Consider the following 24,769-nt stretch of genomic DNA (forward strand, 5'->3'; position numbering starts at 1 on the left):
AAAATTAGTTTTATTGCACAAAACAAAATGTAACAAATGATCTGTTACATGGCAAAATTCATTAGTCAGTATTTCCTAAATGACTGTGTGTGTGTATGCATTGTCCTAATTTGATTACATTATTGTTCCTATTTTTGTTTTTCATTATGGTTTCTATTTATTATTTTTGTTTAACAGTTGATAGGAAATCTGGACTAAGATATTTTTTAGGTATATTTTTAAAATATCCTTTTCTTTCTTCCCTTCTCTTCCCTTTTCTTCTCTGCTCTTCCCTTCCATTTCCACTTCCACTTCCAAAGAGATCAACACAAATTTCTCATCTTTTAATTAGTGTCAAAAAGCAAGTACTCAAAATTCTTGTTAAATTCCAAAAAAGTTACTTTTTTCCCTGAAAATTGATGAGGCAAATTTTATTTACTTTTAAACAAAAGAGAAGTTTTTAAGTGAGACCACTAAAATCAGGGGTTTAGGTAAGCAGTAGTCTTCAGTGTTGTTATTTTAAAATTAACATGTCTCAGCCAACTAGAAGAAAATGTTTTTCTTCTAATTGAAATTTCTTGCTATGACTGATTTTATATAATTTAAATATTGTATTTTGTTCCTTTTTTCAAATTTTAGAATTTTTAAAGTACATTGCAGGTAGTCAGACATTTGTCAGCAAATTACAAGTTTGGTAAGCAATACTGTCATTCTGAGTTTTTGTAGTTCTTGTATATATTAGACCTAAATTACTGAGTTAGTAACAATCAGGTTTATTTAAGTGCTATTTCAGATTTTTCTTTTAGTAATAACATAGGCATTATATGTTTGTTTTGCAAGAGTTTTGTCTTATACATTTCATACCAGTTTTTGGTAAAAAGTTATCTGCTTGTAAGGATTCATAAAATCTGTATTTTAGCTGATTTGCTGGAAAAATAACAGCCTGTCTTTCGCATGTTGTATTTGGAGGTTAGTATGGCCTTTAGTTGTTTGCACTGGTTGTAATACATGTTTAATTAGTCTTCTTTTTTAAAAGAAATTTTCTGCCTACTATTTACATAAAGCTGTATGTTTATTGCTGTCATTTACCTGTATATTAATATTAAAACATTCACACATAAAACAGATACTGCAAGTTTTAAAAATCCCCGTCTCTAGTTGAGATGAAAAGTTTTGCAAAGAAAAGCTCAGAAATGTGCTGTTTTATATTAACAGGAAACAGAACAGCAGTAGTGGTTTGAATACCCTGCAAACAGGAAGTTTGACACATGCATAGCTCTTAGCTTCTGAGTAAGAAGTTGTTGAGCTCCTTTTGGAAATATTTGCAGTTACTTTAAGTAAAGTGTAAATGCACATGAATGGCAGCTTATAGAGAACTGCCCTGTAACCAGTATACAGGTACAACTACCGCTCTTCAGAAGTTGGAAGGTTTTGCTAGCCGATTATTTCATAGACACTCTAAAGGTACTGCACATGATCAGAAAACAGCTCTGGAAAATGACAGCCTTCATTTCTCTGAACATACTGCCTCATGGGACAGATCAAGTAAGTTCTTTTTTTTTTTTTTTTTTTAATGGTACAATATAACTAACAGCTAAAATAATAATTGGAGTCTTAGAATCAGACATAAAGAACCCCATTTTGTTTGTCATTTTAGATTTTGCACAAGGACATTTTGTAGATGAAGTTGAAAGAATTCCACAAAAACTTGATTATAAGTTGAGCAGAATCATGTAGCTTTCATCATTGTTTTGTTTTATATTTGACTAAGTTGAATATCAGTGAGAAAATTTTCTATGAAATTCTTACAACTAGAAAGTGTATGGTACTATTTTCTGTTGTTGCTCCCATATAAAAATGAAATAACTAAGTTTTAGAAACAATGATCTGTTTACTTTTTAAAATTTATTGTATTTATAAGTTTTAAACTTTGAAAGAGGCAAGAAGACTCCTAAATTTATAATTAAATTTTTATGATGTTAACCACTTTTTACTTTTAAATGCATGTGTGAAAGTTATTTCAGTTTTACAACTTATTTCAGTTTTACAAGTTTTATTTTATTCTAAAATAAAGCATGATTATTCTATGTAAAATCTTACATTTAGAACAGTCTATCAAAAGCTTTCATAATTATATTTTATGTTGTTTATACGTATGTCTACAAGTGGAGGGAAAGTTGTTTATGCATGCATCACATTCTTTCCAGGCATGTTACAATGTTTGGGCTTACTGCTTTGCTAAAATAGTGATATCGAATCATTTTGGTGACATGCACTTTAAAAGATAAGTTTCGCATATAAATATTACTGGTGCCTCCATTCCACATCTCACCTTGGACCCTCCTCTAGGTATTTTTGTCACTGATTAAAGGAACAATAGAATTACCCTTGGCGCTTTTGCCCTTTTTGGTGTGTTTGTTTGATCATCAAATAATACTAGGGTTTGCCTCTGCTTATATATTCCTTAGTAGTTACAGAAGAAAACATAGTTTAACAAAAAAAGAAAGAAAGAAAAGAATGGCTTACAAAATTTACTCCTTGGTTTATACAGCACCTTGGCAGTTCTACAGAAGCATTTTTTAAAAACTTATATTTTACTGAATCAGAATTTTTTTTTTTTACCTTATTCAAACTATTTTAGGGGAGAAGTTGGAGAAGAACATATATTTGTGCAAAATTTTTTTATTCAAGGTTTTGGTAATTTATGGTTGGTTTTTACTATATAGCAAATTGATGGATGAGGAATATGAATATATACATATATGTATTCTTCAAGTTAATGAACTGTTGAATATTGAAATAATGATACATTATTAAAATATACTATTCTGTTAAATTGCAGTCTCCTAAGCCCTTTTGAAAATCATTTTTATGCATTTCAGAGATCTTTGAATTTAAAGTTAAATGGGGAATTAGGGCAGAATGGAATTAATTTTTGTTGTACTAATACCTGTTCCTCATATAGTGGGCATTTAGTAAATGCATCTCAAATGAATGTCACGGGTTTTTAATAATTAAAAGTTATGTTTGAACTAAACGCTTAGCATTTTTTAAATGTATCTGACCTGAGATGCTTTCTGAAATATATTTTTAAATATAGTAATGGAAAATAGTATCATGAGCCATGATTTCTTTTGGAAAAACAGACTGATAAAATTCTGTTAACATTTTTCTTTATTATGAAGTCAAAAAATAAAATAAATAGGATAATTGTACCCAAATAAAATAAGGAGCAAACTTTGTAACCCTGATGTACATGATACAAAAAATACTCAAAGAGTAGCTGAATGCACATGATTTAGCTATTCCTCTACTCTCCTTTTCATATCCCAAAAATATCATAATAGACAACAACAATTTTATACGTAAGGATGAGTATGGTAGCATGAAGCTCTAATTTCCTATCATCTAATATGTTGATATACAGAAGAAAACACTGATAGAACAGAAACAGAGGAATCCTATCGTTTCAGATTTCCAAGTTTTTTTGGTGAAAACACAAGCTTTTGTACATTTGTAGAGTGAATTAGGAAAGAAGTTCTGACTTTACAAAGTTTCATACAAACCACATTCTTCAAAGTTACTTCAAGCAGTGTACTTGCATGACTTGTTTGACAAGAAGAAAGAATGTATTTCTCCTAATGGTAAATACTCTGAATATGCTTGTTCCCAAAGTGCTATTTTATGAAATCAACTAAGGACAGACACTACATGAAAATTTTCTTAAAAATTAGGTTCATGAACTACTGAATAAAGGTTGATTACCAATTTAGGCAGATATGAAATGTAACAAGCTCTAATCCAAGTTTCTTTTTTCTCCAGTGACATTATATGTAGGAAGTAATGCAGAACAAAGGCCAGATAGTGGTTTCAAAGTTCTTCATCTTTTTTACTATTAAATTAAGTAACAGGAATTCCTGTTTGATAACATAAATATGTAATTGCTAAATCTATGCACATATGAGTACATGAAGCTCAAAGAAAAGCATGGAGGAATTCTGCTTTTTGTTCTGACACAGAATTAATAAGAGTATTGATATTCATTAAATTCTCTTTCTAGCAAACTTATTATGGTTGGCTTTTAAATATTTCTTATCATAAATGTTGGTGTTGAGTTATATAATACTGACCTTGATCAAAGTTTTGTATGTATTGGGGGCTCACAAGCTGATACCCCAAAATACATTTTAAATATTGGATTTTAGCTTAATGAATGCCTAGCTGCAGCATTTTAACAAATGAATAGGTCAGTACCATCAAACACCTTACTTGTCCTCCTTTCCCATGAATTGGTAGTCTATTTTTCTTGTGGATATAAATCTATATCATTGGATCTTGGATTTAAATACTATATTGAACAAATGAGCAATTTTGATTATGGATTTCCTCAGGCAGAGTTAGATCGCTAAAGTGTTTCTAATAGACCACTTTATCTAGTCAGTTTTACCTTTCCAAATTTCATACGATCTTTCAGACAATTTACTTCCTATTTGTTAGTCCACAGAATCTGTATCAATTTAATTTCCAAATTAGAAAGTATCTTAAAATTATCTTTCCACATTATCTTTTTTTCTACTTTTTCCATTTGCAACTATTCCATAAGTTTCTTGGTAGTAGTCAATTTCTACTCATTTGGTAATCCTTTTTTGAGTGTTTATTATAGTAAGCAAACAAGGTTGTAGGAAAAATAAGGTATTTTCTTACTCTCAAAAACAAGAGTAGAAAGAGTAAACATACATAGTATTCAAGGCAAAATGAAATGATTGCTTAAAAATGTATAAGTAGCTTATTGTAGAAACTAAGTGTAAGAAAAATTATTACTAAAGAGAATATGGGGGACTTTAAGAATATTGAAGAAGGCCAGGCTTGGTGGCTAAGCCTGTAATCCCAGCACTTTGGGAGACTGAGGTGAGTGGGTTGCCTGAGTCCGTTGGTTCAAGACCAGCCCAGGCATATTGGCGAGACCTCATCTCTACAATAAATAAAAAATTGGCCGGGCGTAGTATCACACGCCTGTAGTTGCGGCTACTTGGAAGACCGAGGCGAAAGGATTGCCGGAGCCCAGCAAGTTGACGCTGGGGTGGCAGTGAGTGTGCCACTGCACTCCAGCCTGGGCAACAGAATGAGACTCCAACTCAAAAAAAAAAAAAGAATGAATCGAATTTGGAGACATAGAAGAGGAGGAAAAAGTGATTTTATTATACGAAAATAACATACACAAATATGTGAAAATAGGAACATTTAGAATTTACTTAAACAGAATTAGTAAGATATTGTTTGGAAGTTAGTTTGTGGATCTGATCTTTAAAAGTTTTCTATTAGATATCCAGAATTTTCTACTAAAGTCTAATAGATAGTAAGGAGCCAATGCAATTTTTTTTTAAGTGGAAAATAATATAATGTAATCTTTGTTAACAAAGCCTAAAGAATTTTAGCTAACATAATATAGAATATGGTAACTTGCTTATTCTACTACAAGGAAATGTGTATAGCTGCTATACACTTTCTGTTTTTGCTGGGCACATAATTAGACTGAATGCTTTGGACACTACAGTGAACATAGCAATGAATAGTCAGATCATGGATCCTCTTTATGACAACACATGTACAAGATACTTCTTCTGTGTGGAATTCCCTTTCTCTACTTTACCAGTAATGAGATTTGCTATACTTTAAGCCTCCTCTCAGCTATGATCTCTGTAGCACAATCACCAAGGCATCACGTGTATCTATCCTTCATCTTGTTAGAGAGTCCATGACCATCCTTATGTTCTTATGTCATCTTACACTGACTTTTACTATGGTATATTTTATAGTAGTAAATTTATATTACTATTATTCCTTATGTATCTGTCTCCTTTATTTGATTTTAAACTCCTTAAAGGCAAGTAACTTGTCAGCTTATTTTGGTGTTGCTAGCATGGTTCTTGATAAATGCTGAATTGTTTGTTGGATTAACATTAAATATCACTATAGTCTTACACTGACAAGCTTCTTCTAATATGCTCTATTGTGATCTTTGCAGTTTATTTTAAAGGCCCTATGGCTATTAACCAAAAGTAAAATGCTGTAAATGCTGACCTGACCATGGTAAATACCACATTCCAGAGACACTGAACTTTTCAGTATCATGTGTGTAATTTTAATCATAACTTTTTATAAACATTTGAGTAATCAGCAGACTTTATAGTAACACTAAAGTAATTGGAGTACTAAATGATTTGAAATTTTAAAAATGTTTTTATGGGCCATTTAGCGTCACCAAGTACTATATATTAAGTGTACTAACATAATAAGTGTACTAACATAATGAGTAGATTTACTTGCTTGTACTTTGCAAAAATAGCCAAAGGACAGGGTTAGAAGAGAGCCTTGCTACTCAAAAGGTAGTCCCAGTCCGTCATCATTAGTACCTCCTGGAAGCTTGTTACACAGGAAGAATCTTGGCTCCACCTAGGCCTATTGAGTCAGAATCTGCATTTTGAACAAGACTTCCCAGCTGATTCACATGCACATTAAAGATTGAGAATCACTTCTTCCCTAATATTTTAATCTGATTTCCAAGTACTATATTTTCACTGGGGAAAATTTGGGAACTGTAGAAAAGAACAAAGAAAAAAGTAAAAAAAAAACAAAAAAACACCACATAAAGATAACCACTATTAACATTTATGTATATATAGTTTATTTTGTATATAGATATATAAATTTCCACCAGTTCCAAAATTTGGATCTTTCAGTACACGTTTCATAAAATTTTTTTCTTATAAAGAGTTATTCTGCAGTATCTTTTTGTATTGGTGATCTAGGTTGGCTTTTGTTTTGTTTATTCGTTTGTGTGGAGTTGGAGTTTCACTCTGTTGCCCAGGCTCTAGTTCAGTGGCACATTCATGGCTCACTGCAGCCTAACCTCCTGGGTCCAGGTGATCCTTTCTCCTCAGCCTCCTGAATAACTAGGACTACAGGTGTGTACCTCTTGACCTAACTAACTTTTTTATTTTTTGTAGAGTTGGTGTACTGCTATGTTGCCTAGGCTGGTCTCGAACTTCTGGGCACAAGTAATCTTGCCTCAGCTCCCTAAGTGCTTAGATTACAGGTGTGACTATCACACCTGGCAAGGTTGTTCTAAACTTTTTGCTATTATATAAAAAATGCTATGATAATAATACTTGTAACTAAATATTTGTGCATATTCAAAATCATATTTTATAGGAAAAATTCTAAGATGTTATGACCATTTTAAGATTTTTGCATTAAATTAATTACATCCCAGATAAACATGTATATCTTTTTGGAGTTAAGTTTCAGTATTCAGTAAAGAGCACTTACCATATTATAGCTGGACCCAAGTTCAGCCACTTGTCACCCAAAAGCCAAACTCAAGAGAGAAGACTTGGTGGAAGGCAAAATATGCTTTATTCAAGAGCCAGTAACCTGAGGAGATGGCCAAGTAAAGTTACAAAGATGATCTCAAATTTTCAGACTGATTAGAAGGGTTTTTAAAAGGAAACTTGGTTTGGGAAATATGGGAGTGGCTCAGGGTACAGGTCTGTGAGTCTTGTTCTGATGGCTTATCTTAAGTGATGATCCTTCCAGAGTTCTGGTTGGTGTTATCTCGGTGGCAGTCAGGTTATGGATTAACCTTCTGATGACTCTCCCTATGCTGAAGGGTCTCATAGTTAGGACTTCTTTTCTGGTGTATTTTAAGATTAGCCTCTGGAATTCTTAAGCAGGCATATAACCAGATAAGCATGCCTTATGGAGGACGGGGGAGGAAGGAACAAGGAAGAAGAAAGAAAAAGAAAAAAAAAAAAGGTGAGTGATAAAAAAATGTTTCAAAGCAGGATTCTTGGTTACAATATTGCAATGTTTAAATTCCTTAGTAAAAAATTTCTGGCACTTCAAGCATGCTTTATTTTTTCCTTTTTACAAATGTTTGTCAGAAATTTTCCTGCTTTTTTCCAAGGTACTTTAAAATTTTTATTGTAATTATTTTTGATAAATTATAGCAGTTGAGACTCTAAAAGTAATTGTATAGCTGTTATCCTTAATGAGATGATTTTTTAAAGAAATCTAACATTTAGAAATAAATTCTCTCAAAACATATTGACATTAAATAAAATTTAAGGCATAATATACTTATGTTACAACTGTGCCATGGTAAGAACACAAATGTGGAAGCACAAAACGGATCTGAGAATTTAACTCCATCATTTATAGGCTGTTGACACTGAAAAGTTAAATTTCTTTTTTGCTCCCACCCCCCAGCTTTATTAAGTTATAATAAATAAAATTGTATATATTCTTGGTGTACAACATTATGGTTCAATATATGTGCACATCATATGCATGATTAAAACAATCTAACATATCTATCATTTCACGTACTTAATACTTTTTGGTGAAATCCTATTTAAGATAGACTCACATAGCAATTTTCAAGTTCAAGCATATGCTGGAGATATTGTAGATTTGGTTCCAGACCATCACAATCAAAAGAATATGATAATAAAGTGAGTCACACAAATTTTTGCTTTCCCAGTGCACATAAAAGTTCTATTTGCACTGTACTATAGTCCCTTACGTGGGCAAAAACATTGTCTAAAAATATGTACATATCTTAATTTAAAAATACTTCTAAAAATGCTAACGATCATCTGAGCCTTCGGCAAATTGTAACCTTTTTGCTGTTGAGGGATCTTGCCTCAATGTTGATGGCTGGTGACAGATCCCAGTGTTTGCTGAAGGTTGGGGTAGCCGTTGCAATTTTTTAAAATGACATAACAATGAAGTTTACACAGAAATGAACTCTTTCATGAAAGATTTCTCTGTAGCATCCGTTTTACCCATAGTAGAACTTCTTTCAGAATTGGAGGCAATATTCAACTCCTGCTGCTTCTTTATCAACTCAGTTTATGAAATATTCTAAATCCTTTATTGTCATTTCAACACTGCTCACCATACCTTCACTAGGATTAGATTTCATCTCAAGAAACCACTTTCTTTGCTCATCTATAAGAAGCAAATCCGCACCCATTCAAGTTTTATCATGAGGTTGCAGTAAGTTAGTCACAACTTCAGGCTTCACTTCTAATTCTAGTTCTCTTGCTCTTTCTACCACATCTATAATTACTTTCTCCACTGAAGTCTTGAAATCCTCCCTCAAAGACATCCATGAGGAATGGAGTCGACTTCTTCCAAACTTATTAATATTTTATTTTGACCCTCTTCCCATGAATCAAGAATGTGCTTAAAGATATCTAAAGTGGTGAATCCTCTCCAGAATGTTTTCAATTTACTTAGCCCAAATCCATCAGAGGAATCATGTTCTATAGCATTTCATAGCCTTGTATAATGTATTTCTTAAATAATGAGCCTTGAAAGTAGAATTACTTCTTGATTCAAGGACTGCAGAATGGATGTTGTGTTAGCAAGGTGCATTGTCAATGAGCAATAATATTCTGAATGGAATATTTTTTTCCTAGTAGTAGGTTTCAACAGTGGGCTTAAAATATTCAGTGAACCATGATATAAACAGATGTGCTGTCATCCAAGTTTTGTTATTCTTTTATAGAGCACAAGCAGAGTAGATTCAGCATAGTTCTTGAGGTCCCTAGTTTTTTGTCATGGTAAATGAGCATTGACTTCAACTTGAAATCACCAGATATATTAGCCCTTCACAAGAAAGTCAGCCTGTTTGAAGCTTTAAAGGCAGACGTTAACTTCTCCTCTCTAGTTAGTAAACTCCTAGATAACATCTTCCAATAAAGGCTGTTAATTCTACATGGAAAATCTGTTGTTTAGTGTAGCCAACTTTATCAACTACCTTAGCTAGATCTTCTGGACTACTTGCTGAAGTTTCTCCATCAACACACTGCTTCACCTTGCACTATGGAAATAACTGATTTCCTTAAAAGTTATAAACCAAACCTCTGCTAGCTTCAGACTTTTTTCTGCAGCTTCCTTACCTCTTTCAGTCTTGATAGAGTTGAAGAGAGGGTCTTGTTCTGAGTTAGGCTTGGGTTTAAGGAAATGTCGTAGCTGGTTTGAACTTCTCTCCAGACCACTAAAACGTTCTCCATATCAGCAGTGAGCCTGCTTTTATTTATTTATTTATTTATTTTTTGAGTTGGAGTCTTACTCTGTCGCCCAGACTAGAGTGCAGTGGCCTCTCCCAGCCTCTGCATCCTCGACTTGCTGGGCTCCGGCAATTCTTCCATCTCAGCCTTCCAAGTAGCTGAAACTACAGGCGCATGCTACCACGCCCAGCTACTTTTTTGTTTTATTGTAGAGATGAGGTCTTGCCAAGTTGCCCAGGCGGGTCTCGAACCCACGGGCTCTGGCAATCCACTCACCTCAGCCTCCCAAAGGCGCGGGATTACAGGCTGAGCCACCAAACCCGGCTAGTGAGCCTGCTTTTTAAAAAAAAAAAATTTTTTTAAGTATGAGTGTGTTCACTATAGTATCACTTTTAATATTCTTTGAGAACTTTTTTCTTTTGCATTCATAATTTGGCTACCTAGTGCAAGAAACCTAGTTTTCTGCCTATCTGCTTTTGACACACCTTCATCTCTAAACTTAATCATTTCTAGCTTTTGATTTAAAATGAGAGATGTGCAACGCTTTCTTTTACTTGAACACTTACAAGCTATTGAAAAGTTATTAATTGGCCTTATTTCAATACTGTTGTGTCTCAGGGAATAGAGAGACCCAAAGAAAGGGAGAGATACGGGAATGGCCAGTGGGTGAAACCATCATAACACACACATCTATCAATTAAGTTAACTCTCTTACTTGACCACAATTTGTAGTACCCTAAAACAATTACAGTTATCAAAGATCACTAATCACAGATTACCATAACAGATAAATAATAAAAAAGTTTGAAATATTATGAGAATTACCATGATGTGATACAGAGACATGAAGTGAGCACATGCTGTAGGAAAAATGGCACTGAAAATTTTGCTTGACACAGGGTTACCAAAAACCTTCAATTTGTAAAAAGGACAATATCTGCTAAGAACACCTTCTAACTGAAACTTTGTACACTTTAACCAATATCTCCACCTTCCTTGACCCTCACCCCTCGCCTCTGACAATACTATCCTATTCTCTGCTTTCATGATTTTGACGTTTTAAATTTCCACGTGTAAATCAGACTGCGCAATATTGGTCTTTCTGTGTCTAACAGTTCACTTAGTGTAATGATGTCCAGGTTCATTCATGTTGTCACATATGAAAGGATTTTCTCTTTCTTAAAACCTGAATAGTATTCCATTGTATATACACCACATATTCTTTATCCATTCATTTGTCAGTTAACACTTAAGTGGATTCCATATTTTGGATATTGTGAAAAATGCTGCGGTTAACATAGGAGTGCAGATATCTCTTCAACATACTGATTTCATTTCCTTTGGATATGTATACTCAGAGGTGAGATTGCTGGGTCATATAATACTTCCATTTTTAAATTTTCGAAGAGCCTCCATACTCTTTTCTATAATGGCTGTACTAATTTGTATTTCCACCAATAGTATACAAAGATTCCTTTTTCCCCACATCCTTACCAACACTTGTTATCTTTCATTTTTTTAATAATAATCCTCCTAACAGATATGAAGGGCTGTCTCATTGGAGCTTTAATTTGCATTTTCCTGATGATTAGTGGTATTGAGTATTTTTTTATATACCTGTTGACAGTTTCTGTGTCTTTTGAGAAATGTCAATTCAGATCTTTTGCCCATTTTTTAATCAGGTTATTTGTTATTATTGAGTCATTGAGGTTTCTTATATATTTTAGATATTAACTCCTTAACAGATAGTGGTTTGCAAATATCTTCTCCCATTCTGTGGGTTGTTTTTTCACCGTCTTGTTTTCTTTGCTGTACTGAAGCTTTTTAGTTTGATGCAACCTCATTTGTTTACTTTTGCTTTTGTTACTCATGCATTTGGGGTCAAAAACTCATTGCCCAAACCAATGTCAGCAAGCTTTTCCCCTGTTTCCTTTGAGTAGTTTTACAGTTTCAGGCCTTATGTTTAAATCTTTAATCCAATTTGAATTGATTTTTATATATGGTGTGAGATAAGGGTTCAATTTTATTTTTCTGTATGTGGATATTCAGTTTTTCCAACTCCATTTATTGAAGAAAAAGTCTTCTCTTTATAATGTGTGCTTGGCACCTTTGTCAAAGATCAATTGTCTATAAATGCATGGATTTATTTCTATATGTCATTATTTCTGTGTCTGTTTTTATACGATTACAGTGCTGTTTTGATTACTATAGCTTTGTAGTATATATTTAAATATAGATGCGAAAGTCTTCTATCGAAAACTTGCTGACTGAATTTAACAGCACTTTAAAAGGATCATACCATGAACAAAGAGGATTGATCCCTGGGATGCAAGTTTTGTTCAACATATAAAAATCAATTACTGTGATACACCAAAAAAGCAGAATGAAGGGTAAACATATAATCATCTCAATCGATGCAAAAAAAGTGTTGGCAAAATTTAACATTTTTTTCGCAATAAAAACTCTCAACAAATTAATTATATAAGGAATGTACCTTAACATAATAAAGGCCATAAACCACAGTTAATATCATACCTTAACATAATAAAGCCCATAAATCACAGTTTATATCATACTCAATGGTGTAAACATGAAAGCTTTTCTAGTAAAATTAGGAACAAGACAAGGATGCTCACTCTTAGCACTTCTATTCATTGTAGTACTGGAAGTCCTAGCCAGAGCAATGAGACAAGAAAAACAAAAGGCATCCAATTTGCAAAGAAAAAAAGTACATTTTTTGCAGATGATATGGTATAATCTTATATATATAGAAAACCCTAAAGACTACCCAAAACTGTTAGAACTATTAAACAAATTCAATAGAGATGCAAGATACAAAATCAAAATGTAAAAAAAGTCAGTAGTGTTTCTCAAAAGTAACAATAAACTATGCCAAAAAGTAATCAAGAAAACAATCCTGTTTACAGTAGCATCAAAAAAATGTTCAGGAATAAATTTAACCAAAGACATGAAAGATTTGTACATTGAAAAGTATAAACCATTGAAGAAAAAAATTGAAGAATGTACAAATAAATGGAAAAATATCTGTGTTTAAGGATCGGAAGAATTAATAGTTTTAAAATGTCCATAGTATCCAAAGCAATCGACAGATTCAATACAATTTCTTTCAAAGTTCCAATGACATTTTCACATAAATAGAAAAAAATCCTAAAATTTATATGGAATCACAAAAGATTCCAATAAGCAATGTAATCTTTAGCAAAAAAATTTTTCTTTGAGATGAAGTCCACTCTGTTGCCCAGGCTGGAGTGCAGTGGCACGTTCATGGGCACCACAGCCTCAACCTCCTGGACTCAGGCAGCCTTCCTCTTCAACCTTCCAAGTAGCAGAAACTACAGGTGTGCACTACCATGCCTGGCTGATTTTTAAAAAATATTTATTGTAGAGATGAGGTCTCGCCGAGTTGCCTAGGCTGGTCGAATCCCTGAGCTCAGACAATCCTCTTAGCTAGGCCTCCCAAAGTGCTGGGATTACTGCCTGAGCCACTGCGCTGGGGCCAAAAATTTTCGCTTTTAAAAATTGGTCAGTTAGTAATAGCAATTGATCTGAGAGATAAAGAACTTTGAAAATAAGATGTCAAGCTGGGCTCGGTGGCTCAGCCTGTAATCCTGCGCCTTTGGGAGGCTAAGGTGAGTGGATTGCCTGAGCCTGGGGGTTCAAGACCCGCCTGGGCAGCGAGACCTCATCTCTACAATAAATCAAAAAATCAGCCGGGCGTGGTAGCGCGCGCCTGTAATTCCGGCTACTCGGAAGGCTGAGGTGGAAGGATCGCCAGAGCCCAGCAGGTCGAGGCTGTGGTGGCCGGGGCGGCCACTGCACTCCAGTCTGGGCGACAGAGTGAGACTCCAACTCAAAAAAAAAGAAGAAGAAAAAAGAAAATAAGATGTCAGCTAGAAAGAGATAAGAAGTTGAAACTGGGAAAATGAGATGTTGTCTAAGGGATTGAATATTACTGGCAAATTCTAAAACAATGCTGCTTTTAGCTCTGGGGTCTAGTTATTATTGTTTAACTAAAGTATGGCTCAATTGGGTTACAAATAAGGTCTCATCTTTTAAATATTCTAATTGATCACTAACACATCTACCTACTCAAATTATCAGGACTTACAAGTACCTCTTTCCTGGAATCTTCTTTCAACCACTTCAAGTTTTGCTGAACTTCTAGGAGTTTACCCATTTTGAAGGAACTAATCTTTTTTCCAAAGGTTAGTTGAAAAGAGATGGGGTTTTTTTACTAGTATGTAAGCTAGTGATTTCATTTTCAGCTGTTGTTGATTTTGCCACTGCTGTACTGTTTTATGATTTAAAAAGTGGTCCCACTGAATTTGATGTATCATTGTTCTCATTGATGGGATGCTACTGATCCTTGCAGAGACTTCAGTGGTTCTTGATGACAGGATGAGCCAATATTTTCAGTATTATGCTCCTTCAAGGGTTATGTCACAAGATTTCATTTTCTTAATTTATACTCATATGCTTAGTCATCCTGGCTTCCTTGCCAAGTTGAATGTGTGAGAAGGTACTTTCAGCCCATCTCCACACCGTACAAGAATCAGACCTTTCTAAAATATCTAGTCCAAGGATAGCAAACCAGTGGTCTGTGACCCAAATGCAGCTCACAGATATGCTTTGTTTAGTTTGTGTGGTATTTTTTAAAATAATTGAATTTGATGTCAGTATTTTATATATAAACATAAAATACCATGATTCTAAATCAAGAGATTCATATAAATATCTGGACTTTCATAGTCTAAAACCATTAGAAAAACTAGTTTTAGTGGCATCTTGTTCTCACATGAAAAAAAATAGGCAGCACTGAATAACTGTCCTCATTAGTTGGGTTTATACAATTTGATTTGTTCTAACCTCACTGCTTCTGTTGTTTTACCTACCTAGCCTTTGTAGGCACTTGGCTTTGGCCTGCAATGTCTCTAAAGTTCAGCCTAAATCACCAACTCAGATTATCCTTTTCTCTTTGATAAAGCCTTCTTTGTGTGCCTTCCTGCTCATGGACACAGATCTATTATTAATATTCATGAAAGAGATTCTGGTCATTCTGAACCTCAGAAAGGATGGGATCTAGGTTTTACTCTCTGATATGGTTTGGATGTTTGTCCCTTCCAAATTTCATATTGAAATGTGATTCCCAGTGTTGGAGATGGAGCCTAGTGGGAGAAGTCTGGGTCATGGGGTGGGTCCCTCAAGGAGGGCCTGGTACCCTCCCGAAGTAATGAATGAGTTCTTGTTCCAAAGATTGAGTTCATGCAAGAACTGGGGGCTAAGGGCCGGGCACCTCCTCCTTCTGTCTTGCTGCTGCTCTTGCTGTGTTGTGCTGCCTCTCCTTCCCTTCCCATGAGTAAAAGCTTCCTGAGGCCTCACCAGAAGCTGAGCAGATGCTGGCACCATGCAGAACACTGAACCAAATAAATTTCTTTTCTTTACTAATTACTCAGCTCTGGGATTCCTTTAGAGCAATGCAAAATGGACCAACACAATCCCTTTCAGAATTCCTGCTCTATTTTTTATGCAGATCTATTTATCTTTTTTCCCTTAATTATCTCTGTTTACCACAGAGTTTTAGAAGAAACTTCTTTTACCTAGCCCCAAAGGATTTTGTTAGGTTACTCTCTCAGGTAATGGATGTCTACCAGCCTTACATTTACATAATTAAGTTGTCCACTGAAGTGATTCTTCCCACAACAAAGAAAATCAGTCTCAAACAGACTGTCACTTTTACATAAAACTCACTCATTGTAAGTATACAATTAAATGTTAATTAGTAAATTCATAGAGTTGTGCAACCAACCATCACCATAATTCAGTTTTAGAATATTTTCACCATCTCTAAAAGTTCTTTTGTTACGAATATGCAGTCAATTCCCACTCTCATCCAACCTCGGATAAACACTGATCTGTTTTCATCTCTATAGATTTTATTTTCTGGACATCTTATATGAATGGAATTATACAATATGTAATCTATTGTTTCTGGCCTCTTTCACTGGAATAGTATTTTTGAAGTTCATCCATGTTGTAGAATACATTTATCGTTGGTTCCTTCTTATTGCTGGGTTATTTTTTTGTTGTTTATCCATTCTGCAATCAATGAACATGAGAATTGTTTCTAGTTTTTGACTATTTTGATAATATTGCTATAAATATTTTTAAATAACTGTGTGGGCATACATTTTTATTTCTCTTGGGTAGATATCTAGAAGTAGAATTTCTGGGTCATATGGTGAATTAATGTTTTTCTTTTTAAGATACTCCCAAACTGTTTTCCAAAATGACTATGCCATTTTACATTTCCACCACTAATGTAACAGGGTTCCAGTTTCTTCACATGCTTGTCTGTACTTGGTATCATCAGTCTTTTTCATTCCAGCCATCATGTGGATATGAATTGGTATTTCAAAATTATCATTTCAGTTTGTATTTCCCTAATAACCAATGATATTGAGCATATTTTTATGTTCTTATAAGCCATTTGTGTATCTATTTTGGAGAAATGTATTTTCAAATCTTTTGCCCACTTTTGAAATTTAGTTGTTTGTGTTATGATAAAGTCAGGAATTCTTCATATATGCTGAACCATGTTCTTTTTGAGATATATACTTTGCAAATATTCCCTCCATGTCTGTGGCTTTTGTTGTCATTTTTAAAAATGATGTCTTTGAACAACAGAAGTATATAATTTTAGTGAAGTTCATTTTATCTTTTTTTTTTTCCTCCATAGATTGTACTTTTGGTACCAGATCTTAGAGAATCTACGTCTAACCCAAGGTTATAAAGATTTTTAATATGCGTTTCCTTCTAAAAATTCAGTTTTGAGTATTGTGTATGGTGTGAGGTATAGATTGAAGTTCTTCTTTATATGGTTATACAGTTTCTACTATACTATTTGTTGAGAAGACTTTCTATTTTCTATTAAATTGTCTTGACACCTTTGTCAAATCATATTGACCATATTGACCATAAATGTAAGGGTTCATTTTCTAATTCTCAGTTCTGTCCCAGTGACTATATACGTCTACCTTCATGTCAGTACCACACTATCTTGATTACTGTACTTTAAAGTAAATTTTAAAGTCAGGTCCTCCAACTTGGTTTTTCTTTTATCAAAATTGTTTTGACTATTCTGGGTCCTTAGCATTTTCATATAAATTTTGGTTTTAACTTGTCAGTTTCTAAAGCAAAGGCTGCTGGAATTTTCACAGAGGTAATGTTGAATCCATAGATTAATTTATAGAGAATTGCCATCATACCAATATTGAGTCTTGAGGTCCATGAAAATGAAATGTCTCTCCATTTATGTAAGTGTTCTTTATTAATTTATTTAGTGTACAAGTCTTATTAAAGTAATTCCTAAGTATTATATTTCTGTTGATACTGTTGTGAATGAGCTATTTCTTAATTTCACAGTTTGGATTGTTTGTTCCTAGTATGTATAAATGTTATTGATTTTTACATATTCATCTTATATCCTATGATGTCATTAAACTCATTTTTTAGTTCTGATGGTTTCTTTACAGATTCCTTACAATTTTCTGCATATAGATTCATTTCATCTGCAAATAAATAAAGACAGCTTTATTTCTTCTTTATCAATCTGTATGCCTTTAATTTCTTTTTTCTTGCCTCATTGCACCAACTAGAACTTCCAGTACAAAGTTGCATAGAAGCAGTAAATGCCCTCTTCCCAGTCTTAGGGGGAAAACATTACATTTTCAACCATTTAAATATGACAAAAGCTGTAGGGTCTCCCCCGACCCCCATGCCCTTTTTCAGTTTGAGGAAGTTCCCTTCTAGTCCTAGTTGTTGAGTGGTTTTATCCTGGCTGCTGGATTTTGTGAAATGCTTCTTCTGCATATTACTCTATTAATATGGAGTTGTTCATTAATAGATTTTCAATGTTGAACCAACGTTGCCTTTCTGGAACATGTCCATGATATACAATCCTTTTTACATATTACTATGTTAAGCTTGTTAGTATTTTGAAAAAAATTTTTGCATCAATGTTTGGGATGAATATTGGTCTATAGTTTTCTTTTGATCTTTGCCTTCAGAATTTGGTATCAGGCCTCACAAAATGAGTTGAGAAGTGCTTCCTCTTCCTCTGAATTTGGCAAGAGCTTGTGTAGTGTTGTATTATCTTTTAATATTTCATGTAATTCCCCAGTGGACCTGAGCTTTGTGGGAAAAAACCTTAGTTACTAATGTAATAATTTTATTTGTTGTAGGTTTATTTTGATTTTCTATTTCTTCTTGAAATAGTTTTGGTAATTTGTATCTTTTTAAGAATTTGTTCATTTCATCTACATTATCTTATATGATTGGCATAAGGTTGTTTATAGTGTTCCCTTGTAACTAAAATTCTTGTAATTTCTTTAACATCAATGGTGATATTGTCTTTTCATTCTGATTTTTATAAGTAATATTTTCTCTGGTTTGTTTTGTTTTATTTTAATATTTGGTTATTCTAGCTAATAAGAATAAGTTTTATAATAAGACTTCTGGTCTCATTCATTTTTGCCTGTTGTTTTTCTGTTTTCTATCTTATTCAATCCTGCTCTGATCTTTCCTTCTTTTTGTTTTTGGTTTGGTTTGCTCTTTATTATTATTATTATTATTATTATTATTATTATTAGTTTCTTAAGGTGGAAGCTTAAATTATTGATTTGTGAGATCTTTCTTCTTTTCTAACCTTAGTGGTTAAGGCAATGAATTTTTTTTCTAAGCTCTGCTTTATTTAGATTCAGTAAATGCTGATATGTTGTAGGTTTTTTTCATTCAGTTCAAAATTTTTCTAATTTATTTGGGATTTCATATCCAAATATTTGGAGATTTCTAAAATTTCTCTGTATTGTTTAATTCTAATTTGTTTGCTGTGATCAGAGACCATATTATTAAAGAAATTAGCAATCTTTTCAAATTAATTGATACTTACATTGCCTAGCATATGATTAATATGGAGAATTTCCATGTGCGCTTGAAAAAAAGGTGTGTTCTGCTGGTGTTAGGTTCTGTATCTTATTAGTGTAAATTTTTGAGGGTGTTAAGTTTTCTGCATCTTTTTCAACTTCCTGTCTAGTTTTTTTAATTAATTATTGAGAGGGGGGTATTGAAATCCCCAATTATAGTTATTTAATTATCTATTTCGCCTTTCAATTCTGTCCATTTTTGTTTTAGTATTGTGGGGGCTCTTCAGTTAAATGTATATCCATTTATAATTGTTAAATGTTCCATTTGTTTGGGGCCTTTTATGAAAGGTCATTTTTGTCTTTAGTAATATGTCTTGACTTAAAGTCTATTTTGTCTGATATTGGTATAGGCACTCCAGTTTTTCTTATAGTTACTGTTTGCATGGTAAATCTTTATTTCCTCCTTTTACTTTCAGCCTATTTATATCTTTGAATCTAAAATGCATCTTTTGTAGATAACAGGTAGTTTGACTGCCTTTTTATTCAATCTGATAATTTCTGACTTTTGATTTGTGTTTCTTCTGTTCATTTGTAATGTGATTACTGATACTCTTATACTTACAGCATTCATTTTACTGGTTTTTATTTATTTTTATTTGTTTATTTGTTTATTTATTTATTTATTTTAGAAAGCAGGATTTATTGAGAGGACAGAAAATCTCCCACAGTAGGAGGGGACCTGAAGGGGTTGCCCTTACTGTTTGTTTTTTATATGTCTCATAGTTTTTGCTATTGCTGTTGTCCCACTTTTCCTTTTCTACTGCCTTTTTTGTATTAAATAAATATATGTAGTATGCCATTTTAATTCCTCTGTTTTGATTTTTTAACTAAATTTTTAAATTAAAGTAACTTTCTTAATAGTTGCTTTAGGAGCTATAATTGTGCACTTTATCTTATCTACTTCAAGATAGTAGTGACATTATTCTAGTGAAACAGAAGTACTTTGATCCAATATTTTTCAAATTTGTGTTATAGCTCTATATTTTATAAACTCAGCAATATAGAATTTAATTATTGCATTATGCAGTTCTAAGTTTTTAAAGAAATTAAGAGATGAAAACAGAAAAATATATATTTACACAGCTTTTTGCTTGTATACTTACCATTTCTAGTCTTTTCATTTCTTTCTGTGAATTTGAGTTATTGCCTAGTGTTACTTCCTTTCAGCCTTAAATACTGCATTAAGTATTTCTGCTTGCAACAAATATCCTCAGTTGTTTCTCTGGCAGTGCCTTATTTCATCTTTGGAGGATAGATTTCCTGGATAGAAAATTGCTGGTGGACAGGCTTATTTTATTTTCTCTTTGAGTGCTTTACCTATGGTCACCCCACTGCTTTCTGGCCTCTCTTATTTTGTTATCATATTGCCCTTCCTCTGGAATAATTTGTCACTTTTCTCTTGCAGCTTTCATGATTTTATCCTTGTTTTTATCTTCCAAGAATTTGACTAAGATGGGTCTAAGTATAGATCTCTTTCTTTATGTTTATCATAGTTGTCATTAGTTGAACTTCTTGGATCTGTGGGTTAATGTTTTCCATCAAATTGGGACATTTTCAGCCATAATTTCTTTAAATATTTTTGTCTTTACCCTTTGTCTGTCTCCTGTTCTTCTAATTCCCATTAGACGTATGTTAGTACCCTTGATATCCCACAAGTTTCTGAGGTTCTACTAATTTTTCTCCTGTCTTTTTCTCTGTGTTCTGATGAATAATTTCCATTGTTCTGTCTTCAGATTCACTGACTTGGTCTTTCACTCTCTCACATCTGCTGCTGGGCCTATAGTGAGTTTTTAGATTTTGGTTATTGTATTTTCAAGTCTGTACTTTTTATTTTTTCTTCCTGCATTGAAGTTTCACTTGTTATTTCATTGCCATCATACTTTCATTTAATTCTTTAAGCACAGTATAATTCTTTTAACATATTTACATTAGCTGTTTTGAAGTCTTTGCTAAATCCTGCATCTGAGCCCATTCAGGGACATTTTTTATTGACTGCTTTTTTCCCTTATTATAGTTCACACAAGTTTTTGTCAAAAATTGACTTTTAAAAACATATCGTAATAGCTCTGGGTTCTGATTATTGTTTCTTCCCTGGGTTGGGTTTTTTAATGTTTTTTGGTTTGGTTTGGTTTTTTAAAAAGTAATTTCTTTGGTCTCAATCTATGGGATCTATATACCCCATGATGTGTGACTGCTGATTTCTATGCTCAGTTTTTTTTTTCTTACTCTAATTTTTATTTTTTAACCTGGCCTCCTAGGGATTGCCCTGTGTTTCCATAGCTTAGTTGTTGTTCAGTGATTGATCCGAAGTTGCCCTCAAACATTTGGACCCCTCAGTGCTGATGGAACTGTGTGCAGATTATGGAGCACATTCAGTGTTCAGGTAGTTTTCAAGTCTGTTTCTGCCTTAACTTTCCACTGGGTCCTTTTGGATCTCCTTTGTGCATGTCGTTGCCTCCTAGTCAGCCAAGGATGCATGGAGAGCTTATCCACCCTCTCCCTGCCTCTCTCCTTTCCATTTTCCCTGTTAAATTTCTTGCTACCTTAGACTTGTAGAGCTGAGCACTTTACTCATTAATTTCTAACAATTCACTTTTTGTGATTGATAATATCACAAATTGGCTTTTTGGCCTTCTCTCCAAATTAAGTCAGCCCCTCCAGCTGTAAAGCTGGGGGCCTCTTGAGCAGCCTTTCCCTGGTGGGAGTACTCTACTGACTGAACTGTGAAGGAATAGGAGTAGCTGCCAGCAAGAGCACCACAGACTTCCATGCTTCTTAGGCAAGACAGCAATTTTTCATGAGTAAATACTTCTCAATTTGTTGTTTATGATTGCTCAATTTCCAGAGGTATGAAATCATTGTTTTTGACAGTTATGTCCAGTTTCTTGGGGAAACTTCCTGACTTACTTCCCCATCACCAGAAGTCCTGCCTCACCTGGCAGCTTTCAAAATGGCAAGTTCACTTGCTCAAGTTCCACTTAACAAGGCACCATTCTGTAGATTATTTGTATGATTTTTGGTGCAAATGTGGGGTCTCTGGGATTCACAGCAGTCTGTTCACCATGCCATCCAGTCTGCCCACCTTACTACACAATCTGTCATCTTAATCCTTTGATGTGAGGAATTTTACACTTCAGCGATAATTAACTTTTTGTGTATTGTCTTCTTTTGAATACTGCATGGATGGCATCTGACACTGTTTGTAAGGCTGAATTTAATGGACATCTACAAATAGATTATTCGATGATTCTCTTTCTCTTTTATAAATGCAGATATGCATATATGGCATTATATTTAGTCTCTCTCATAAAACAGAATGTTTAAATGGTTAACATTTGTGCTGCAGTAGAGCTTTCTGGCTCATGAAAAATGAAAGCTATCAGCGATCTGGGCAATAAGATTCATCGCCAATAGTCACTAGCAACAGCACACAGCATTTTAATATCAGTGAGGTCCACAGCTAGCAGTAAGAGCTGGTGTAATTGAAAGACGTTTAGGTGCAATCGTTCTGCTGTTTGTTCCTTGCCAGGTTCAACATGGGATTGTGTGAGTATTTGAAGAAAACAGCTTCTTAAAAATATCTTTGAAAGATGTAAAAAGGGTAGATTAGTGCTTAAATTTAAGGAACGTGGTAGTTTTGAAATCATACGACTGTAAAATAAAAAGGTGTTTTATTTATCTTGGTTGATTAGAGCTTTAGAAAACCTATTCCTTGGTTATAAGTGAACCGATAATTCTGGTCTAATGTTGCCGTGGTAACAACTCATGCTGATATAATTGAGAGCATCTTATACATCCTGGTTTGAACATTTTCTCCCTGCCATTTTGAGTTGTTCTGGTGGTATATGAAGGAGGTTAGGATAACTAGCTTGAAGGAAATGAAATCTAGTTTCTTTGGCATGAATCTGGTGTTTACGAGTGATATCTCATGCTAGGCAGTTTTGCTTTCTTCTAGAGGCTTTTCTTTTTAAAACAAAAGAAAGCTCTTTTCCTTTTCTGTGGGCTGCATGTTCCAGTGCATGTGTTTACACCATCGGTTCTTCTCCCTCTAGAGATTAGCATAACTCCCTTTGCTGTTGGATTGTTGTTTTGAGCAATATGTTTTGGAAAGGTTGATTGTCATCATGAGTGGTGAGTATGCTCTCTGAGACTCTGCAGCTGTTTATTTTTGAAAAATATTTAACTATAAGAAGAAAAATTATTTTTTAAAGGGACAGTTATAAAGCCAGAGCTACAGTGAATTATATTTTGTGTCGATGCTTTTGCAATTAGGTATTATAGTAAACTGCTTTTTAAAACTATTAAGAACTGTAAATAGTTAATGCCATGGTTAATAGTCAATGCCAATAATCGGTTTCTAATTTTCTTTATGACTTGATTTAGTGTATTTGTTATGCACTGTTATTAATTGTGTTATACATTGAGTAGAAGTGAGTAGAAAACCCACCATGGTAAGATAATTTTTTTTTTTTTTAAGTATTTGACCCTGAAGACAGTCTAACTTTCCCTTGTTTAGCTCTGTCATCCTAATACTAATTTTTGTTATTTCTTTTTTATTATATTTTTTAAATACTTGTCTTGAAAATAAGATGTTCCCCAAATCTTGCTTGTTTACTGCTTGTTTTTACATAAAATTTATTGAGAAGTAAGGATTTAATAATGAAATAAATATATGCATTTTGGTTTTGGAGGCTTTGTAAATATTTTTAAGAAACAGTTTTTGGGGGAATAATTATATTAGAATAAGTACTTTTGTGATAACTAGTCTCCTTTTTGTTATTATAATATGATTTATTTTTTCTAAACATCTACAAATGTGTGTGTTTTTTTTTTAGAAAATATACTACAGTATATACTGCAATTTATCATAGGGTATAAGCTGTCACTTCAAGCCAGTCCTGCAGCTAAAAATAGATATCCTGTTGTTAGAGTGAGAAATATTTGCTTAGAGCATATTTCATTAGCATTTTTGCTTAGCTAAAAAAGAGGATGTTTAGAAATTGACCTTTGATTCAGATATTTTTAGAAGTGTTATATGGTTTCTCTGATAATACAGTTCTATAATTTAGACTTAAAGGATTTGGGATTGAAATTCAGATCCTAAGAGAGTTGTTTTTTTGCTATATAATAACAGAATTCAAAATCAATGAAGCTTTTCTTTCATAATGGGAAATTATCATATTTTCACCAATAAATATTATTTGTTCTGCTGTAAGACTTCTTAAACACTGGTATACATTTGTTTATGGAATGATATTAAACATTAAAGAAACGTTTTTACATGTAAAGTATTAAAAATCAACTGGACTTTTTTTTTTTTTTGCTGTTATCAAAGTAGATCTTTCTGATCTGGTATTTTAAATTTGAACTAATATTACAAAACCAACATGTTAACGTTTCTTAGGATTTCTATAGATATCAAAACTGACTATATCTGGCTATCATACTTTTATTTCTTTGAATCAGCCCGATGTATATTTTCTCACTGAAATTTGGTATATAACCTAGAATTTTAAGGTAGCTACTGTGGTATTCTGGAGACTTTACAATAGGGTGTGTTGGATTTAGCTGAAGAAAATTGTTGCTGCTTCTCTATTGCTTGAATTTTTTTTTTTTCCCCAGGAAAGGTATAGATTATAAATAGTATGTTATATGCTTGATCATATTGGTCTTTCTTACAGCCTTTTTCTACCATAGTAATCATAGTAA

The 24,769-nt window shown here is 33.4% G+C and overlaps 1 protein-coding gene across 11 annotated transcripts in view; it reads left to right on the plus strand.

The window, feature by feature from the left end:
- The first annotated feature begins 1,040 nt into the window (after positions 1–1,040).
- The window catches only part of PRKACB (protein kinase cAMP-activated catalytic subunit beta), an 86,060-nt gene continuing 62,331 nt past the window's right edge, over positions 1,041–24,769 (plus strand). For 3 of the 11 annotated variants that reach the window (XM_008051670.1, XM_008051684.1, XM_008051696.1), the window contains exon 1: positions 22,832–23,191. In XM_008051670.1, coding sequence (XP_008049861.1) covers positions 23,185–23,191 — 7 coding nt within the window. In that variant the 5' untranslated portion in view covers positions 22,832–23,184. Of the gene's footprint in view, positions 1,525–22,217; positions 22,607–22,825; positions 23,192–24,769 lie in introns of those variants that run through there. The other 8 variants (XM_008051673.1, XM_021709158.1, XM_008051678.2 and 5 more) reach the window with 6 other exon arrangements.

This window comes from Carlito syrichta, unplaced genomic scaffold, assembly GCF_000164805.1.
Source record: "Carlito syrichta isolate Samal-C Ts95f unplaced genomic scaffold, Tarsius_syrichta-2.0.1 Scaffold67282, whole genome shotgun sequence".
Classification (NCBI taxonomy): domain Eukaryota; kingdom Metazoa; phylum Chordata; class Mammalia; order Primates; family Tarsiidae; genus Carlito; species Carlito syrichta.